This window comes from Aythya fuligula, chromosome 2 (genome assembly GCF_009819795.1).
Source record: "Aythya fuligula isolate bAytFul2 chromosome 2, bAytFul2.pri, whole genome shotgun sequence".
Lineage (NCBI taxonomy): Eukaryota > Metazoa > Chordata > Aves > Anseriformes > Anatidae > Aythya > Aythya fuligula.
This window is the reverse complement of record NC_045560.1, coordinates 131,880,601-131,902,707: the sequence shown is the minus strand read 5'-3', so window position 1 is coordinate 131,902,707 and position 22,107 is coordinate 131,880,601. Positions and strand designations below refer to the sequence as shown.

The window sequence follows — 22,107 nt, the reverse complement described above, 5'->3', positions numbered from 1 at the left end:
TTTAGTATTATGAATAGTCTTTATGTAGTACAGCAATACAGGTCTAATTTACAGGTCTGAACAGTGCTGGACTGAGATTCCAGTCATCAAGCACTGATTACACACTTGTCAAGATAAGGAAAACCAGAAAACCATTCCGAGTCAAATTGAACGCCTTCATTTTAGCACACTTTGCCATAAAGCTGTCCACAGTAACTCCCTTCTGGGAGATCCTAGTGCTATCTTTTCTCCTTTATTGCCTTGGATTGTACTATTCTTACCAACTACATCATGTACAAAATTCTTTGCAAAGTCTGAAGCCATTTGCTTCCTTTCTAAACAAGTATAAAACCTGTACAATGGAAAGAAATATTTGCCTTACCTTTTAGATTTCTTTTAGTCTCGAGCAGTCATTTTTTTCCTTGAACTGAGCATGGAAACTTCCTCTCATGCTATGCCTTTCCCTTTTCTGTGTCATGACACCAAAAGTTTAAAATCCTGAAGTAAAATTTCTGAAATGAACACCCTTTTCTGGATATGGGCAGGCAGGCCAGCATTACAGTCACCAACAGGACAGAGAAGCAACATGGGCATTGTGATGAATTTGTCTATTGTTCTTCTAGCTCTTATTCCACCACCAGAATCGCACAGAATCAAAAGTTGAGTTTAGAAGGGCCCTCTTGAGGCCATCTGGTCCACCCCCCTGCTAAAGCAGGGACACCTGGAGCAGGTTTGCCCAAAACCATGTTCAGGCAGCCTTTGAAGATCTCCAAGGGAAACTCCACAACCTGTGGGCACTCCAGTCACCTTCACATTGAAAAAGTGCTTCCTGGTGTTCAGAGGGAGCCTCCTGTGTTCTGGTGTGTGCCCATGGCATCTTGCCTTGTCACTGGCAGCACTGAGAAGAGCCTGGCTCTGCCCTGCACCCTCTGTTCAGGTATTTATGGACATTGATGAGATTCCCCCCTACACCAACCCTTCTCCAGGCAGAGCAGTCTCTCAGCCTCTCCTCACAGGAGAGGTGCTCCAGGCCCTTCACCATCTTGGTGGCCCTTCCTTGGACTCTCCAGCACGTCCATGTCTGTGTTGTACAGGGGGGCCCAGGACTGGGCACAGTACTGCAGGTGGGACCACACCAACACCGAGCAGAGTAGAAGGATCACTTCTCTTTTGTTCTGCAAGCAAGTGCCTAATGCAACCAACCATCAGCCTAATGCGAAGTTGTTGGTGTTGTTGGCTTGCCTTTGGTATACGGAAATTATGGATGAGAGAACTCATTATAGTGGTAGGTACTCTCTGTAATTATTTGAAATCAATAGGGGTAAAGGATACTCAACTGGAAGCATTGTTCAGTAAAGGGTTTGGTCTGTGGCTCTCTGTATCCAAAGTAATCAAACCGCAGAGGAAACCAGAGGCAGCATATAGCCCAGGAATTCATCTCCTTGTTTGACATAAACACATACGTACCCCTCTCTGCCTGAGGGTGTATGTCCAGGGTCAGGGTGTGTTTAGTGGGAAGTTAGGTGAGGAGAAAGCAGCCCGTACCTCTGTTATTTTTGGAGTCCTCCAAGTGCTGCACATGGGGCTTTGTGAATGACCAGCTCCTTGGACACTGTACGGGGGACATGCTAGTGGCAGGAATGAAAGAAATGAGGACTGGCCTACGCAGGAAGTAAAGATCAAAATATCGGATGTAGAATTTAACTCAGCCATGGGTGTGTGGTATCTATTACTGTAAAGCAGTCTTTTATGCCGTGTTCTACCTGTAATTAACACATGGGTTATGTTCAGATGATCAGCTGATTTTACATGATCCACCACTGCATGAAATGAGCCCCACTTTGGCTTGACTGAGGGAGAGCCACTGTCTCTACTCTTGTAGACAAAAGTATAATTTCACAGTAGATGGGATGATGATCATACATTCCCCAGAAACTTTTAGGATGCTTGGATCTTTCTTTGTTCAGTACCTTTGTTTCAATGCTTATTTCATTAGTCCTGATGGACCAGAGGAAGTCTAGACCGCATTGTAGCTCAGGCCTCCTGTTATTTGCAAGTGGTATCAGACACTGTGAATGTTGGGGAACTGGCTCCACCATGTGGGCTATAGAAAGTGAACATTAGAAAATCTAGCAAGAAACTTTAAAGGACTTCTAAATAATGATGATAAGGAAGCACACTGTATAATTGAATAAAACACAGCAAAATTTTGCCACCCTTTGTCTAGGCTATTTGTTAGTGGTATAGTGGCTATGGGAGAGCTACATTCAGAAAAACAGGCTTTGGTAAGAGAGAAAATAGGGTAGAAAGTTAATACTGCATCAATGCTGAAAACCCATTCTCTTATATATATATATTAAGTGAGAGGTACATAAAGTATTCAGTTACTTCTTTGGTGTACCATATCCATAGCTGGATCTTCTCCAGACTGCCTGTTTTACTTGCTTTGACAGCTTCACGTTGCCTCTGGAAATAACGCTTTCCCTGAGACCAAGTGGGTCACATCAGAGGAAGCAGCTCTGCCAAGAGGCCCACAGCACCCAGGAAGCCATACCAGTGAAGTCCTGCAGGGAGCGACAAGGCCAGTCACCAGAGGTGACCAAGGAAAGAGGCTACAAAGGGACTCACACAGAACTGTGTAGTATTTTTTGCAACCTAGCATATCATATGGACATTTCCTGACTCAGAGCAAGCCTGAAGGGAATACTTTCTTAATAATTTTGTTTGAGATGCTCACATTTCTATTCTGCCTTTAGTAGACCTGAATTTTGTCTGTTAAAAAACAAACAAACAAACAAAATCTATTCTACTTGATGTCACGAGCCTCACTTTTGGGGTTCTGAGCCTTTTGATGGTGCTCGAAGGAAAAGAGAGACAGTAGACCCTCCTTTTTCTAATTCCCAACACCTGCATTTGGTTACTCACCTCCACGATAGGGCCTGCAATGTCTGAGCAGTGCTGAATGTCACGTGAGTCAGTGCTGGAGGCCAGAGCTGATGGCTTCATGAAAATGTTTCTGCAAACCAGTTCCAGTGGATAGGCTTTTGTGCAGCAAAGGTTACATAGCTTGCCTCTTTTTGGTAACAAATACAAGCAAGCAAATTACTGTGTCAAGGAGTAAAAGCCTGTATGTAAGTGGTTAATATAGAGTAGCTGATATTAATTATTAACCCAAACCTGTATGCAGGCTCTCACCTCATGGAAGGCAGTTTATCTGCTTTCACTTGCAAAAAATTACCATTGCTTAGCTACTCTGCAATGCTTTTCTGTTTAGAGGCTCTTCTCTTTCTCCTCTTCCATCTTCCTTCGCCACTCGTCTGCAGCCTACTGCGAATTCTGATAATGCTTAAACTTTTCAGCAATCTGAAAAGTTTCCCCTACTCTCCCCAGACTTTTTGTGAAACCTCCTTCCCTTGTAATTGTTCCCTTGTCATTATTGTTAATTCAACAGAATTAATCACAGGGTGGCACCGTTTTGCTTTCATGCCTGAGAACAATTGATGGAACTGCCACCTTCAGCGAAGGCAGCTTAATTTTGTAGATCACACAAACATGCAAGTTAGAAGGGGTCTCCAGAGGTGCTTTAGTCCAACCTCCTGCTCCCAGCAGGTCCAGTTAGAGCATGCTGCTCAACAGCATGTGCACTCAAGGTCTGAGCATCTCCAACTTCAGATGCCACTGCCCCTTTGGTTTATAGATGTAAATATTTGACCACCCTTGTGTTTTTGTTTTCTTTCTTTTTTTCTTCTTTTTCATTTTTTCTTTTTCTCTTTTCCTTTTCCTTCTTCTTCTTCTTCTTCTTCTTCTTCTTCTTCTTCTTCTTCTTCTTCTTCTTCTTCTTCCTTTTTTTCTTTCTCTTCCTCCCTTCCTTCCTTCCTTCCTTCCTTCCTTCCTTCCTTCCTTCCTTCCTTCCTTCCTTCCTTCCTTCCTTCCCTCCTTCCTTCCTTCCTTTCTCTCTCTCTCTCTCTCCTTCTTCTTTCTTCCTTTCTTTTTCCCATTATATCTAAAAATTCCCCATGTCCCAGATTCTGCCACTTCTCATCTTCTTGCTGTACATTTTTGGGAAATGTCTAACTTTTCTTCCCTTTGCTCCAGATTATTTTAAGGTGTCTCCTTAACCTTCTCAAGTTGTAACAAACCCAGCTCTCTCAGCATCAGGATGCTCCAGCCCCCTGAACTGTCCTTCCATTGGACTCAGAACACTCTGTTGATGTCATCTCTTTATCTGGGAGTCAAAAACTGGACCCAGTACTCCAGAAGCAGCCTCCTAGCTGCTGAAGAGAAGGATTTAACCACTCCTCTCAACCTGCTGGCTATGCTCTTGCTAAAGCATTTTTGATTAGGGAATAACAAGTCTTTTCCTCATTTAAGTGCATAGACATTTCTATTCAGTTAACTTGTCTTGACACAAATACTGAAATCTTGCCTTTTTGATATTAAAATCTCTGAGGATGCATTTTCATTTGTTCTTCTTTGTAATTTGAATAGAAGCAAATTGCAATAATCAATGCAAGATTAATTTAAATGACTAGCACATTTACTCACTGTAATTGCATAGAACATTATCTCCCGATGGATCCATGATGAACTGGTAAAGAAATCTGGCATGTGTTACATACAGGATTAAGTGGGTTCTGCATATTCATACAAGTATTTTGATGTCCAGTCCAAATTTAGAAAGACAAAAATTTCCATAACAGTAATCCTTTTGTATTATTATTATTTTTACTATCACAAGATCTCTATCTGCATTCTAATCTGAATTTTAATGAACATAAAACTTCACAGTCTTTCTGTCTCTCCCTCACAAATAACCCTAAACTGGTCCATTTCATTTTATTGCACTTTTTTTTGCAGATCATACTGATGATCTGTACAGAAGCCCTAAGCTGAAGACACTTTATAAAATGTATTCTTAAAGACAAGGTGAGTCAGATTTGTTCTGTAATTCATCATTAGCTGTACATGAGCTGTACTTCTTTATGGGAAAATGTTACAATATATTCTATTAAATTCTCATTTTTGGAAATAAAAATAATTCCTGAATGCATGCTTTATATTGCAATATATACAAAGATAAATGGGAGAATTAATGGAGAAGAAAGGCAAATAGATGAGGTGGAACACATACTATATAGATAAATTTGCTGGGGGACAAAAGGCCTCAGGAAGAACCAGATTGTTTTATTTTGTGAAACCGACAAAATGAACATTCTTTAACTCTGATTACTCAAAAGATAAACATGAGCAAGTGAACGCAGAACTCTCTATTAGAAATACAGTAAAAATAATACATACTCTTTTCATTTTGTAGTAGAAATGCATAACCATAACTGCTTGCATATCAACAGTCATACCAGGAATTTATGGTACAGTTTTGAATTTACAGCCAACTGAAAAACAGCCACAGCTTGTGGGAAATTATTTCAGCTAGTAAAAAAGCATTGAAACTGCAGGAATAAACTTTTAATTCTCTAGCAATTGCTCTTGTGAGGTGTGGGATGCTCCAAGGTCTTCAATGTCTCTCAAAACCTAATAGATGGCAACTTATTTCAGTAATTTCTCTGGACTGCTGAAATTAATGCATTACATACATAAAAGTAATCAAGGATTTAGTGCACCATACTGATTAGGATATTTTTTACACTTTTTAAAATTTATGTGTCCACAGTTTTTTTTCTCTGTTTAAGATAGATGAGATAGCAGGATTGTAGTCCACAAAACATATTCTTATTTTGTTACCAATGTTATCAACGCCAAACTGTGCAATTCATCAAAGGGAGAAAGGCAATGGTACAAGACTATGCACTCTTTATTCTTTGAGACAAATGCAAAAGTCTAAAGCATATTTGCAATAATGTTAGTAAATCTGAGGAGTAACCGTTTGAAGACAGAATAGAATGAGAGCAAATGCACGTGGGAATAACCTATATTTCAGGCAGGACTTCCCTGTATGCCAATATACAAAGCATGTATTTGCTGTTGGAGCCACAACTACTGTGCCAGTAGTTGATACACTTCTGTCTATTCTGCCACTCAAGAGCAGTAAAAGAAACACTTAACTAAAGTAAAGGACATCTGATGTGTGGGTAGCAACTGCATAGTGTCAGTGCAATTAATATATTATTTCACTTTAAAAAGTTTACTTCATGTGCTTAAGAAAGTATAAATGAATAAGGAAATTTCAGAATGATGTAACCACTTCAGCTAGTTGATGCATGTGCTTCTTCCAAGAAAACCAAAATTAATATTCAAGTTAGTGATATTCAAGATCATACATGAATGCATGAACTCGGGAAAAATATAAGAGAATATTTGAGTCCAGGCAAAAAATAAAAATAATAAAAATAAAAATAAAAATAAAAATAAAAATAAAAATAAAAATAAAAATAAAAATAAAAATAAAAATAAAAATAAAAATAAAAGGCAAATGTGTTTTATCCGATGTCTCATGTTTTTGAGGATCTGTTTGACTGGATACACAGAAACCATGTTGAGATATTAAAATTAACTACAACAGATGAAAAGGTAGTTACTAGAAGGGCTGTCCATCCTTGTATTACAAGCAAATGCATGAAAGAAAACAGTAGCAAGGTTTTCTAGTAAGTTCTTGTTACTTTCCATCACCACTCAGCATTAACAATAAAACCAAAAAAAAAATCAGTTTCTTATGTAAGTCAGTTTATTGGTTCTTGGAAGACACAAAAGCCATTACTTTAAGTGCAGGCAACTAATCCTGTTTTATTGCCCCAATAATAAGAACTTAAAACATCACAGTCAATGCCTTTTAGGTAGAGAGACTCAAATTCTTGTCTCGGTTATTTATGTAGAAACTTTCTCAACACCAAGATCAACTGCTTAAGGATATGACAAGAAATTTTACATGTAAGACATAGTATAATAGAAAAAGTTGTTTATGAGCTTTCTATAGAAACATTTTTATGTGTTGAGATGTACAGACTCAGAAGTTTAAAGATCCAAGAGACCCCTAAAATTAATGCTGTTGCAAGTGCTGCACTCCTAAAATCAAAAGCTGATCTTCTGATAAGTCAATGCCAAACATTTGTAAACAGGATTCAATCAATACTTCAGTTTCTGCTGACAGGTACTTGTTTCTTAAAATAAAATTGCTTCATACTAAGCAAAACAAGCTTCTAATAAACTGAAACATTAATTCTCAATGAGAATTCAGAAATTATTTGAAAAATTCTAAGTGAGTATAAAGGATCGAAATCCACCTTCCCTGAATTCTCACTGAATTGTGATAGTAATAACAGCAGAATTTAGTCAGTATTGCCTATTCCTTACTTCACCGCTGGAGCACATTTTTTCTAGCAAAGATGAAAGGTGAAATAGTGAAGGGTGACTGGAAAATGCCTCTTCTAGCCACTTGTACCCCTGATTTTTTCAAGTTTTGACATATTCCTTATGTATGTCACTGTGAACATGTTTGTTGCAGATCTCCAGAGCTATCTCTGCCACCTATTCATGAGTTAAAGGAAGATAATCCCCAAACTTAAATATCAGGAGACTTTACCTGCCATGACTTTGACTACCCAGTCTCCTGATTGGTACCACCCTGAGAAGTCATCCCAATGGTGAATATTAAGATATTTACTCACATATTCTGCATGTGGGATTAACCTAGGTGGTATTTGTGTTACACTGTTTGGGGAGCATGCCAAAACGATAGCATTTTAGCATTGTGAAGGACAGAAGAAGATGTTTCTGTCTGCCAGTCATTCTTTGCTCAGATCGTATGTGCCATCTGAACTGCCTCCCTAGAAAGTGACAGTGCTAAAGAGACTTCACTTAGAGCCTCCAACTATGCAGAGTCACAGTAAACAAACACTTAGGAGACTTAATCTGGATTTTTTTAGTAGCAGGGAAGGCAAATGACATGAGTCATCAGCAAAGACCCTCTCCATATGCAACAAAATCCCTAATAGGTGAAATCATTAATATGTAGACTAAGATGCCAAAAAAAAAATAAAAATGGGCAGAGGATCAAAGATAAAATCCATCATCCTGAGAGGTAACAGTAGAGCAGCAGGAGGAAGGCACTTCACCCCCCAGCAATCCTAAAGCTGCTGTACTAAATACAAGGCAACCTGATACCAGCAATGCTCTACGGCTGGATGGGTGAAGTAACAGTAGCAGTGAATCAAGGAAAGATCAATGGGCAGCTGCAGGACATGGCAAAGACAGCAAATGCTGCAATGACAGCAAGGTATGTCTTTTTGTCTTCACACACAAAAGCCAAACATGCCTGATTGTATCCCCAGAATCCTGGACAACAAACTATGAACAAGAGAGGAAAAGAAAAATGTGGTACGTTAAAGAGGAGTTTATTCTTTGGATGTTTGCACAATATGGGACATCTGAGGAAGATATCTATTAAAGATGCTGTAGGAGCAGGCATTTTAGCTCCTGCTCATGCACTGTTTGACCCATTGTTATTCCTGCTTTCCTGAGCTACTGGTTCATTTTTCTGCCTTTACTACATTTCCTTTGAAATTCATTTTAAATATTGGGACTGAGCCCATTTTTCTTCCAAGACCACATGACAGAAGTGACACTATCACAAATGCTAAAACATTTGTGGTCAAGGAATACATGTGTCTCACATTTCCTCCATAAGGTTAGTGATTGCATAGAGTATCTTCTGCTTTAAAAATCAGATTCAGTTTTACCACTCAGAACGTTAAGCTGAGAAACACAGATCTTGATCCAGAGGAAAAGCAGTAGAGAGCAAAAACTAACTATGCTTTAGAATGCAGGGCTTTTCTCAACTCAGGCTCCACAGAGCTTTACTTGAACGAGGCTCTCACCACCCTGCCCTTCACAGGCTGAGGTGGGCGCCAGTTATCAACCAGTGGGTTCATGGCTTCGTTCTCACCATTCTTGGAAAGGCTACGGAGCTTTGCCATCTGCAAGGAAGAAAAATAAAAGGTGGCCACGTAAATTCATCTGGAAACAGCACCTTGATGCCTAGAACAAACACTGAGACAGATGAGGAATTTGATTGTACAACCAATACATTAATTTGTATTATCATTAGGATTTACAGGTTCTAGCTAGTTTGGTTCTTCTCACTTACAATTTTTAGGATGTCAGTAGTTTTCCTGGACCAATAGTTTATTAAACCTGCTAGACATTACTCTTACTTGCCACTAGATACTGAAGTACAAAGAATGAACTGAGCCTGCTGAGAGGACCAACTTTTGTGCCTCTGGGGCAATTCTGCCTGCACTGGTCTTCAGGATCCCACAAACACTCCTGCTGAAGCTATTCCAGATCATGTCTAGGAAGACAGCCCCATTCTCAAGGCCAGCTCTGCAGTTCAATTCAGCTTAACTCTTTTTGAAGCCAATTTCTCACAGCCTTCGGCTAAAGCTCTCTTTATCAAAACATGCAAGGTAAAATATGGCTTGCAAATTATTACACTGACATGGTGCACAACTGTTGAGAACTGTTAAAGGAGTAGCAGAACTAGCTGGAGTTTACCTGGTCAGGGCTGACTTCAATGGGCTCCCTCAAGAGAATCCAAGTGATACACTCCTCACAGGGGGGTGTTGTGAATGAACCATGGTAGGTCCAGTAGTCCCGAGATTTGGGGAAAAGAATTGATGGATCAAAGTGCTGAAAAGGAGCCTCTTTCCCCTTAAAAAACAAAACAAAACAAAACAAAACATGAAAAATCAATTAAGTAATTCTAGGCATATACAGCATGAAAGACACCAGCATCAATGTTATAGGGGAAGTAGTTAAATATAAAGATTAATGCAAGAGATCAACCTCCTTTTTGTCTCGTTAAGTATCTGCCCTGAAATTAGTAACTGAAATTTTGACTCCATTAATAAATTAAGAGAAATTGCAGCCTGAATTGTACAGGACCAAAGCAAATTCATTTCTATATTTTTCTATTCCCCGTGCCCTCAAAACTAATTACTGATTATCAAAATTTGTTTTATTTGGGGTCATTTGGGATAAAAGTTAGGGCACTGTAGGTTCTGGTACCATTTTTATCCAATAGAACAGTGGCCAAGTGTTTATCTAAGATTCATTCTTCTTCTCTATCTCAAGGAATTTAAATCTGTATCTTTCTTCCCCTGAAACTGTTCTCTACTTACATTGCTATGGTGACACTTTTAATCTTTTTATTGGCACTGTTACACAAAGCAAGAAACTGAAATACTCCCTGGAAGGGTACAGGACCTTGAATGCCTTTTTACTAAAGGTGAGCATCACCAGACAAGGAAGAACAGCAGACACCAGACAACATTTCCTGTTTTCTTTTCTACTAAAGGGCATACTTGAGTATCTCAACAGCAGTGTAATGAGATTTTCTTGTCTCCCCTGCAGGTGACCAAGAACTAAACAAGAAAGTTTAGTTCTCTACTGGTATTTAGGAAGCAATTCTGGAAAGCAAAATCTGTTCTTCCAAATTGCTGCTCTTCTAATAGAGAATCTTCTGTAGACAGAAACAGAGAACTACCCTACAAAGTGTAATGGGAGGAACTGAAACCTTTTCCACACATCCTTGCACAAAATACCACCAGAAGGAATAGCATCAAGATTCCAAATGTCTTCCTGACAAAATTATTCTGTAAATTCTGAAAATGAGTTTGCAAATAGCTTCAAACAAAACTGTGCTTTTTCAGTAAATACAGTACAGTGGCCAAAAAGCTACTCTTTCTGTAACGCATCACAGTGACTGAGACCGCACGTGAGATAAATACACTGATGATACCATCCATTAATCTGTCCTGAAAAATAACAGTCTCGGTTAAATGTATGTTATGACAGGAACAGAAAGTTTAAGAAATAAAATACAAGATCTGTATGATTGCACATGGCCTATCTTTCTCTGCTTTTCCCAGAACCAAAACAAACAGTATCTGTAGGAAATCAGATTTCTTCTATTTTTTCATTTTTGTAGTTAGAAGTCATAAATTCTGCCCACAAGGCAGTCCTGAATATGATGTAATGGGGTGGTTATCACTACCACCTAGTCATAATTATATGAGACACAGTGTTTCAAAGGGCAATTTATAAACTTTTTTCAACTGTAGCAAAGCTCTTCTGCATGTAAATAGCAAAAAAGGGACAAAAGGGTTACAAGAGGAAGCTCAAACTATATTAAGATGGATATCATTGACAAAGTAGGTGGCATAAAATTGACCTTCAATTCCCTCAGCAGAAAGAAATGAAATGTAATGAAAGCTAAGAAAAGCTAAGCTAAGGTTGAAACATTAAAATTAACAAGACTGAGTGAGGAGATAACAGATTTTAGACTCAGACCTTCACATCAATGGCAGTAAGTATTTACAAACTTACATGTTTTAAGTATATATATACTTAAAGTAAATGAAAGAAATTCTGCTAAATTTGCAAGAAAATGTTTATAAACTTTGTAAAATCGAGTCCTAGTGATCTGGTGATATGTTCAATATCATACATAAAAATGAGTTTTAGCATCATTAGATAGAATCATAAGGCTTTTCATGAAGTGGAATGGTAAGGTAGGCCTAGGAGATAAGTTTATGTTAAATAATGATGTTAAGAAGTAGCATCATAATTCTCTGCAAATAAACTCCCTTCTGCAGTTTAATGTATGTAATAGGTATGGACTTATGTCCTTAGATAAGCATTTTGTCCTCTGGCCTCAAATTCAAAAAGCTTTTAATTTCTTCTTGGTGTTTGTACACTAGCTTATTTACACACAGCAGTGCCAATAAGATTATCAGCTATGCATGCAAGGACTGACAAAATATCATCCTCAGCATGAATAATTACAGAAGTGAAAAGTTAGATGCTTACTTCGATAAAAAAAAAAGAAGTGTCCTGCTTCACAGTCCACTCTATCACCTCCAGTGCTAATGTTAGGTACCAGAATGATGCCAAAAAGAATGAATCTCAACTTCTAATTTCTACTCCTGATGCTTTTCAACTACATTTTATCACAAAAAAAAAAAAAAAAAAAAAAAAAAAAAAAAAAAAAGAGAGAGTGAGAGAGAGCAAGTTTTGATACCTTGGTTTTAATGTTATCTATTTCTTCAAGAATTCTCTTCATTTCTGGTTTGGGAGTTTTTCCAACCTGTAATGCAAAGCACAAGTATTGTATATTTTTATCATGCTCCACAGTATGTAGATGTATATCACATCCATCAAGTTAGGCAGCAGTACCTTTGCAGTCCCAAGTTTAATTATTTAATTAAAAAGGCATCCATGTGGATTCCAACTCTGTGTGCTTATTGGCAGGGTCCACCGGGCATGAACCTACGGACAACACCCTCAGAGCATCCAAATCAGACTGGCACAAAACTATGTCTGTTAAAACAATGTCCAGAATAGAAGACTCTGATGCTAACAGAAAACTGGCTTTGTAATTCAAAAGTGTGCTGTAAGACTCCACAAGACAGCTCCCACTGTCTGAGCAACAAACTGTACATGCAGTGTCATCTAGACCCTGCAGGGTCCAGCCCTTGGCTCCTGGTTTGGAAGCAACCCACAATTTCTGTGAGATGTATGGGCACTCAGGAAAGTGCTGGTAATGAAGATACAGGGCTCTCACAGACACAGAATATCCTGCAGCACATATGCAGTCAGATCAGACCTGATGTAAGACATGTGATGAGAATAATGTCATGAACCCCTAAAGCTCTGGAATCACTCTATTGCTTGTGTTCATGACGTTCAGCACCACCAAAAGCTTTGACATGGCTCTGCATCTGAGAGTAAAGACAGTATGCATAAAACATGTTTTTAACGACGTTTTTTTACCAAAAAGATTAAATTCCACTATTCAGGAGATAATTCAATCTCTGTTCTAGCAATACTCAAAATCCAGTCATGAAACAAGACAAACCCAGAGCAGAACAATGACTCATGTCAAAGAGCAAGAAAAAAATGAAAGGCCAACGAAGACAGAGTGATACTACTTTCTTTTGTAGACTTTTTAGCTGACCTTAGCATGATCAATAGGAACATAATGTTATACTTTGTAAGTTGTGCTTTACAAGACAAAATTTTAATCCAGAATAGATGAAAAAAGATGACAAAGGAAAAATAATCAAAGGACATTGTCTAGCGGAATGTGTCCTTGCTCATGTCAGGGGGGTTGGAACTAGATGATCTTTTAGGTCCCTTCCAAACCACTGAGATTCTACATAGTCATAGGGGAGAATCTGTACAGGTGCTGAAATTCTATCACTATCAGTTTAAAATAACTACAAGAAAAAAGGCCAGGCTGGTTCACGGTATAACAGAATTAAAATGGCATTGGATTTAGTCTGTCCAAGGGCACTGTGGCAAAATTAATTATATCCCTTTGCTACATTTGTATGAATGCAAATTAGCATTGATTAGGCAATAAAAGGGGACATATTCTCTGACACTGTGCTCAACCTGGAGATCACACCTGTGGGTACAATGAGAACAACATATTTGAAGTTTGCATAATTTATCCTACTTGGTTGTTTGCATGTAAGTGCACATACAGGTTTGACACGAGGATTGATTTCTGTCTATAAAAAGATCAATTGCAAAATATCAGTATTGTAATATTTTTTATTAACCTGCTTTATTTCAAGGTTAAGATGTTCAGTGAGCTCCTTTTACTGTCAGTTCTTTCAAGTATTTAGTCTTTTGGAGTAGGTTTCTTGAACTCTCTTTGATTCTCAGCTCATGTAGGGATCATCAAGAGATCAAGGGAGTGAATCAGTCAACATAATCCTGCTGACAGGTAGATATAATAATACCTGTTAGCAGATAAAGGGCAGGAGGAAACACTCCTATACAGAGAGTCCTTCTCACTCAGTACACATCACAGCACAGAGCTGACATAGGGCCCAAGGACATATGTGACTTCAGTCTGTGCATCACTTTGACTGTTTTCCTGTAAAATGATATAGTATAGGGAAAAATAAAGGTAAAATATGGTAAATACAGAAAATATATGAAAACTGAATGTTTGCCACTTACTTTCAGAAAAATGCCCACAACAGCCACACCATCAGGTTGTTTCAAAGCTCCAGCAAAATTGCCATGTTTTGGATTCCAGTGTACCATGTGTAACTAAAAATCAATAAAATTTCAGTTATAAATGCGAGAAATTGCCAATGGTGCAGTCTTCCAATCTCTTACATTATATTAAGAAATTTCCACTAGACAGCAAGTAAAGGAATGGACATGAAAAAGGAAACTACACATAAGTATCTCCAGTTCATGTTCCCACGCTTCCACGTGCTCACACTTTCTATACACAACACTTTAGATATGATTGAAGCATAAAGGAAAGAAAATGGAGTTTACCACACGTCTTTTACAAATTCATCAGACAATTCAGCTATACACAGTTCAACCCAAGCATGTGACATGCACACATGCAGTGCATATAGCACCTACTGACATGCACTTCACTCAAGTAGATCTTCAGGTTATGCAGATAATCAGCTCTGGGATTTACACTGGGTTTTATCTAGTACATTTGTTATTGTTTTTTATTTCTTACAGTTCTCTGCACATCATACTGGAGAGGAGTAGAGATTGTAACCTGGGGGTTCCTTCATATTTCTGCTTTCAACAATGCTTATTTTCAGGATATATTTTAAGTTTTCTATCTCCTTCCAGAAAAATATCCTGTGAATAGCTAGAAGTGCTGCAGTGTCTCAAAATAAGCAGTGTCTGGACCATGGTACCATACAAAACAATAGGAGTCTGGTGAATATTTTGAATGCAAATTCTTAACTTTTTTTTTAAACTATTTTATTTTTTAAATAACAACAAAATAACTTTTCCTGAATACAAACTTGTGTAATGCTGTTTCTTTTCCCTTATGAATAAAGATATAATTGCTAAGGATAACAGTAGAGTAGCCATGTTATCTTTGGCCACATTTTGGCAAAATGTCATGCATTCCAGGCATTCTTCTCTTGTCTATAAATACCCAAATACTGAAAAAAAAAAAAAAAAAAAAAAAAAAGGCAGAGTAAGAAGTCTGTGCTTGAACTAACCAAAAAGTAGCTTGAGGAAGCAGAATTTGTCTGTAGTCAGTCACAGAAAGTAGAATACTAATGCAATTTGGCTGTGCCTAAAGAATGTGAGGGAAAAAAAAAAAAAAAAAAAAAAAACATCACCCACAGTCAGTTCTGCAATGTATGTGCATCCTGACCCTGTAAAATATCTACCAGAATTTTCTCATATGATGGGTGGGCAGAACCCCTGTAAGCTCTGCACCTCAAGGATATAGGTGATTTACAGTTGTAAAACACTTTTTTCTACTCATAATGCTTCATGAAACTAAATTAGTAATTCAAGTTATGCCACAAATTATTAACAGCCAACAAAGCATCAGCAGAAAACAGAGCTTTCTATTTGGAAATAATACATCACTTTGCCTCAAGGATTTTTAAAACGTTCTACAAATACAGCAAAAACTCATTCAATGAGGCAAGTTTCATGTTAGTATTTGCAAAGATATGTTTGTTGTCTGATGCAGCATATTCCACTGCAAAGTGATGAATATTTACAAGTTTCACAGACAGAGTTTAGAGAAAAAAATAAAGAGATTTTAGAGAAAAAATAAATGCTCGTAAAAGCGAGAATGGTTAATCTGTTCAGATGCACAACCAAATTCCAGTTAGTATTGAACACCACTGTTAAAACTCAGTCCTACCTCTGCTGCATATTTCACCCCATCTATAACATGCTCAGAGCCATGGTCATCAGAGGAACCCCAGTGCAAGTGCAGCTGGCGCAGCCTGTATGCTCCTGTGAGCGGCCCACCTCTCAGCACTGCAATTGATAATCTGCATCAATGCCAGCCTACAAACTAGTCTGTAAGCAAACTATGGTTACAGCATGGTTGGGTGCTTCTAAAAAGAAAAAATGTTCCTAGGCACATAATGCTTACCACACATCAGCAATTTGCATAAACCCTGACTCTCAAAACACCACTCCTGTTCTTCTTGTTAGGTTTGGGGACTTTTTTTTCAGCAGGGACAGCCTAGAGGATAAGCTCTCAAATGTATTTTTTCATTCATTACCTAAGGCAGGAATGAGACGTGTTTCCTTACACAGAAAGCTGATAATGCAGTTCACAACTGCAGTGCCAGAAGACCTTGCTTAAATAGCATTCAAGTTTGAACTTCTAACAATAGCTTTGAAGTTCAAAGTTAACATATTTAAAACCTCTTGTACCCAATGGTGTCAAATTAATTCTTGATATCATGTGTTTTGGAATACCTACAGATAAAAGACGTGCTAAACACATAACAGAAGGTTCAATTTTGCAGTTTCTCTTTTAAGTTGGTATCTGTCATAGCCATTGACAGAGGGCAGAGAGGCAGAAACAAAGCACTGCCTCAGGTTTTAGGCATGCCTTCCTCTTACTTTTTTGAGTTGAATATATAAGCAGATCATCCTAACTAAATCAATACTGTATAGAGCCCTCAGTAGAAGATATATCACTTTATTCTTGTTTTACTTTTGAATATAGGAAAAATGGCATAGACTCTGCGGCCCAAATTCTTGATAGTATTTGCTTGCCCTTTTACACGGCAGTTTGCACAAGAAACGAACTTTCCTTTAAGAGCTGAATTTGCGTTCAACCTACATTTACAAGCTAAATCAGTATCAGAGTTAGAAACTCATTTTTCAGTGGTTTCTTACTAATGGCACTTCTGAGAAATCAAATACTGTGTAGCACTTGGAAACGGCACTCCATAACGGTCCAGGTATCTCCAGCATAAACAGAAACCTTTCTAACTTAAAAGATTTTTCCATGAGATTAGACCAAAAAAAAGTGTTTCTGAAATTCTTTTTCCTTTGGTTCTTTAGAGCTGTTAAACATTGTATTTTATTCCAACAGGCAAATCTACTACGCAGCAGCCTGCAGAAAATTGGGAGCAGGGAGTTCACATTGTGTGTCCAAAGAAGCAAGAGACATACTGGGGAGGGAAAATGATTTACAGGAAGGGCTACAGCTGTCTTGACCGTATCAGGGTCTATCTCCAACACAATTCCCTGGGCAGACACCTTCTTCAGCAGCCTCTTTCTAAAGATTTCTGCCTTCAGGAATCTGCAAAGAAGACACATCAGATCCATCCAGAAAGGTTCATAATCAATTTAATTCTTTATATGCTTTTAAGTCATGGGATTGATTTTATGCAGTGCTTGTGGACAAGAATTCCATGTTAAAACAGAAGTGTAATTTATTATTTTTCTGCTTCTATATAGAAGCAGCAGTAATTGGTATTAAAGCACAAAAACATAAAGAGATGGTACTTGTCCGAAATAGTTTAGATTCTATCTCTGAGATGTGAAACAGTAACACGTAGCTATAATTGTAAATGGAGGAATCGAAGGAAACAATGAGCTCATCAGAATACACAGGAGTGATTTTAACCTTTCAATATACCATTGATGTATATCATTAATTATACAGCTTCCTAAGAACAGAATCACAATAAAAATGCCATCAAAGCTGATGCAAAAAATAAAAATAAAAAAAGGAAAGTTATGGTTTTCCATTAATTAGATTGTTTCCTTCTTGTTAGAAGGAATTCAATATCAATATTGCATACTCTTGAGATGTTTTCACATTATATGGTATGTGAATTTACTTTTAACTTTAACTGCTGATGCCTGTTTGTATTCAGAACCATAAGCTAATACACCTCTGGAATCCAGTTTTGAAAAATTTAACTTGAGATGCAAGACTGATCTCTCAACTAAATAGCAAAGCCATTTCATGGCTTTTCTGAAGTGACTTCTACAAAGCAGAGGGAAAAGAATCATTATCAGATGTCAAAGGTTGAGTCAAAAGAATCTAAACATTTCCAGAACTTGCTGAACAGTTTTGGGATTACCACTCAAAGTAGATAGTCGCAATTATTAAGCTATGTAGTCTGCATGCAGCATACTTAATGTAGGTGTAATGCTTCTGCAGCACTTTATAGGTGCTGCAGAATATGTACTGAATATTACTGCATGAATATGCAGTAATGATAACTGTCAGGATTTTCATTTAATTGTAGATTTTTTTTTCCCTTTTGAACATACAGTTGTAGTTCTGCTGTTTACACAGTTAAAAATTCCATCTTTGGCATTTTGCTTAAGCAGGCATTTCAGGCTTTGGGCTCTGTTTACCTGCTTTGTTCTATTAAAAATAACATTGCCATGCTTGTTTTCAGGTAATACTACTCTAGTTCACATAGCTTCAATGACTGTCACTGTTGAAAAAAGTATGACCATGACCATCAAGAAAAGACAAAAAAAATGTCCTATGCAGCGAGAGGTGCTGTAACAAGTTGTTTTTAATTGGTTGTTTCCTTTTGCATTCAAGGAAGTAAGTCTTTACAAATTCTTATGGGAAATGGTAACAGCATTTGTGATTTGACTACATCCATTTCTCCAACCTGGAAAAGTCAGTAAAACCTCAGTTTTGGGTAGCTGCTCATACCAAAACGATGTAGGTAACTTTTGCCAAGAAAAGTTATAGATTCAAAGGCTGATTTTTGTGATGTAATGTCAATATAAGTAGAAGAGATATCTGCAGAATTAGAAAAAATAGCCAGGACAAGCATGTAGAAGTTTCCCTGTTATACCTAAGACACAAAATGAGTGTGGATTGGATACCTTCCCTGGAAAGAATAACCGTAGTGTCCAAGCGTTCAAATATATTCAAAAATATTCAAATCTGAAATAGCCACATGGCTAAACAGACTAACAGGCTAACCTGTCTGCTGAGGATGTGAAGCAAACTGACAAAATCTAGATCAATGCCTGTGACAACATGCAAGTTTTGTGCTTATGAAGTGTCTACGACAGCATATTAAACCTTCCTGGATAAAATTCACTCATTTGACACAACACCTGAGGACTTGGTGTCCATGTAGAAAGTTACTTTTGGGAAGTACTAGCCGTAATACCTGGCTGCTACTCAGTCTCCCTTCTCCACTGTGTGACAGGGGTGTCCATGCAGCTGCAGCCTCCCTGCCCAACCTGTGCTCAACCTATAAAAGGCAGGGTGCACTGAAATAAACTCTGGACCACATCTCACCTACCCAAATAACTTCCTCCGTGTGGACTAGCTACAATGGGATGTGTTTTGATTTCAAGCACTATGTAAGCTTTAACTCCTGACAACCCCCAAAAGCCAAAACAAAAGCTGACCTGATCTATCAAAACTGTCATCAAAGACAACTCTGCAGGTCCGCCCGTTGTTCAGGATGGTTTTGGCTGCTCCGGGGTCGTAACTGGCATGCCAAGGCGCCAGTGAAGAGTCATGCCGCACATCTTTACTGTTGATTTCGATGGGCGACTGCTTGTCTCCTTTGGCCATCGGGTAGTTTTCATGCCAGCGCTCGGGTCCTGGGTGGAAACGCAAGGGCAGGTCACCAACACCTCCCAGCCAGACCCCAGCTCTCAGCAGAGCGATGACCCCCAGCCCCGGGGCTGCCCTCTGGGCTCCCCCCGGGCATTTCAACCCGAGGGAGACCCCGCTCCCCCTCTCACCGTTGTCGCTGTCGTAACCCCACACAGACTGTGCCATGGTGTCGCTGTCTGTCCTATGCCTCGCCCCCCTAAGCGGCGCTGGCGGCACGGTGGTCCCGTCTCGCCCTCCCCGGGGTCTTTTTATAGACGGCAGCGGCTTCATGGCCCCCACGCCCCCTCCGAGACGGGCAGGACTGGGATGGGCTGGGGGCGGTGCGGGGAGAGCGGCGCTGACTCGGCGGTACCCGGGGCTGTGTCCTTCGTCCCCGAACCCATCCACAAGCAGGGGTTTAAACGCTATTTTCGTCCCCCTTCGCAAGGCAGAGGGATGGCGGCGGCGCCCAGCGAGTCCTCTGGGACTCCGGTGCACAGCGCGCACCGCTCCGCCAGACCTGAGGGGGATGCATCGCCCTGACGGGGGGAGACAGCGGCGGGCGGTGGGGCTGGGGTGGGAAGCCACTGATGTGGGCTTGGGCGAGCTGCCGGCGTGGGCACACCTCAGGGCTTCCTCTCAAACTGGTTTCACACATGCTCCCATATTAACAACCCCAAAAGATGCAATTATATTCCTGAAGGGATGTATCATAGTCAGAGAAAAGCCATGTCATTATGCAAAGCTAGCCTTTGTCAGCTGCAAAATAAACCTATTCCTTACAGTTTGGTCAAATTCGAGTTTGATTTTGTCCATTTGATTCTCATGTACACAGGGAGCCTTACACCAGGCAGGGTGCAAGACCATGCGTTTGCTGGCTGCTGAGCCCACGGGTGGCTCAGGCATGCAGGGCCTACTAAAAGGTAGGAAATTAGAGGCAAATTAGGTTGGAAATTAGAAGACACTTCTCAGGAAGAGTAGTCAAATATTGGAACAGGTTGCTCAGGGAGGTGGTGGAGTCACTGTCCCTGGGGGTGTTCAAGGAAAGGTTGGACATGGTGCTTAGGGACATGATTTAGTGGGTGACATTGGTAGTAGGGGGATAGTTGGACCAAGTGATGTTGGAGGTCTTTTCCAACCTTAATGATTCTGTGATTCTATGATTCTATAGAAAGGTGCACACTCAAAGGCCAATCCTCCATTCTCCACAGCTATTACCCTCTGCTAACACTGGCAACAAGGAGCATTGGTGAGGCCTAACGGGCTGAAATTCAGCCCAAGTATCTCATAGACTATCACTAAGCATTGGAACAAATCAGAATCGAGGCTGCGTATTTCAGCCTCCAAATGAAAGCAAGCATTTGCCACATTAGGCAACTTGGCAATCTATATTTTGGTCAGGAAAACAGCTGTTTTTCAGATGATGGAGAGTTAGTGATATTTATGGTGATAGTTGGCTTTCTCCCTACATTTTTGTTGAATGCTCAAAGGTTTTCTTTCAAATGCCACCTTGACTACAATCTCCCATGACTTTGTCACTCTGTGTTAGCAGTACCGCAACCATATCAGTCTCCTGCTAAATACTATCTCAAACTGCATACCTCAAGCTAAATAATAACTCAAGCTAAATGTTTGGGGGTCTGCCAAGAGGTGTTGCACACCACGGAGATTTCCAACATAGTTTCAGGGAGGTTGCCCAAATGCAGCATGTGCCCATCAGCACTGGAAAGTAGAATGAACATAAAAAAAATCAGCTTAGAGATGGCAAAAATTGTAAAACCCTTGTATTGGTGAGGTACAGGGAAGCACTTGAGAAGCTACATTATACAGAACATAAAGTTAATTTGGTCATATTTTACATCCCACAACCACCTAGAGGATAAGGTCTCCACATATAACTGACTTACATTGCTGGGTTACTAAATAGCTAAATTTGGACTTGTTCAGGGTAACTACAATGATTTATTTAAACTTAATTAGTAAATTCTTCTTGCTCTGAGGTTAATCATAAGTTGATATCCCCTGTTTGAGAGGAAGGTAGGACAAGATCTCTTCTCTTAGGAATCTGCTTCTGAGAAGATTCATGTAGACCTTTATATACTCTCTATGTATCTTTAGAGAAGATTAAAAATCTTGTGAAATCTTAGAAGCTTATACAGTATTATAAGAAGTGTACCTATCAGCACCTTTAAACATACAATGATGTGCTCATAACCAAAGTGTCCTTTAAAAAGTGTAGTTTCTCTATTTTTCTTAGACAGAAATAAGAAAATACTAGGAACTGATTTAGAAACAATGGGATGAAATATTATATCTTTTCAATTTCAAAAAAAAAAAAAAAAAAAAAAAAGAACTCTGAAACGAAAGAAAATATAATCTTTTACTCTGTCATCAATCAAATGGATCATGACGCATTTGTTTGCAGGGACAGGCATGTAAAATTGACACCTGTTGCAATTTTAATTCAGAAAGCTTAGATATTAATCCTTTTCAAATGGTTTCTACCTTATCTTCCTAGAAAGAAACATTTGTGAGCTCATGAAATTCTAATTGGAACAGCTTATTTTCTTCCTGTATAAAGAGACAGGTTTAGTAGGCTTGTTTATTGATGGCTCAGTGAGACTTTTAATCAACTTCAGATATACAAGGAGTGCTTTTTGGAGCCATGATTTGTATTACACACTAAAAAGTACAAGTCAGTGCTTTACCTAGTGTTCCATTTCATGTTCTTCATGACATTTTGCACAATATTCTCT

At 39.0% G+C, this 22,107-nt stretch overlaps 1 protein-coding gene across 2 annotated transcripts; it reads right to left on the bottom strand.

The window, feature by feature from the left end:
- Positions 1 to 8,789: 8,789 nt before the first annotated feature.
- Positions 8,790 to 19,537, bottom strand: LOC116486494 (carbonic anhydrase 3-like). 2 transcript variants are annotated; one of them, XM_032182783.1, is made up of 7 exons: positions 19,501 to 19,537; positions 19,159 to 19,356; positions 15,659 to 15,777; positions 13,931 to 14,058; positions 12,014 to 12,047; positions 9,487 to 9,642; positions 8,790 to 8,909 (listed from the first exon to the last, which is right to left on the bottom strand). In XM_032182783.1, exons 1-7 carry the CDS (start codon positions 19,535 to 19,537, stop codon positions 8,790 to 8,792), a joined length of 792 nt encoding a protein of 263 aa, XP_032038674.1. The 2 variants fall into 2 exon arrangements, with proteins under 2 accessions (XP_032038674.1, XP_032038675.1); XM_032182784.1 differs by having other exon boundaries at positions 12,014 to 12,079; positions 13,966 to 14,058.
- Positions 19,538 to 22,107: the final 2,570 nt, after the last annotated feature.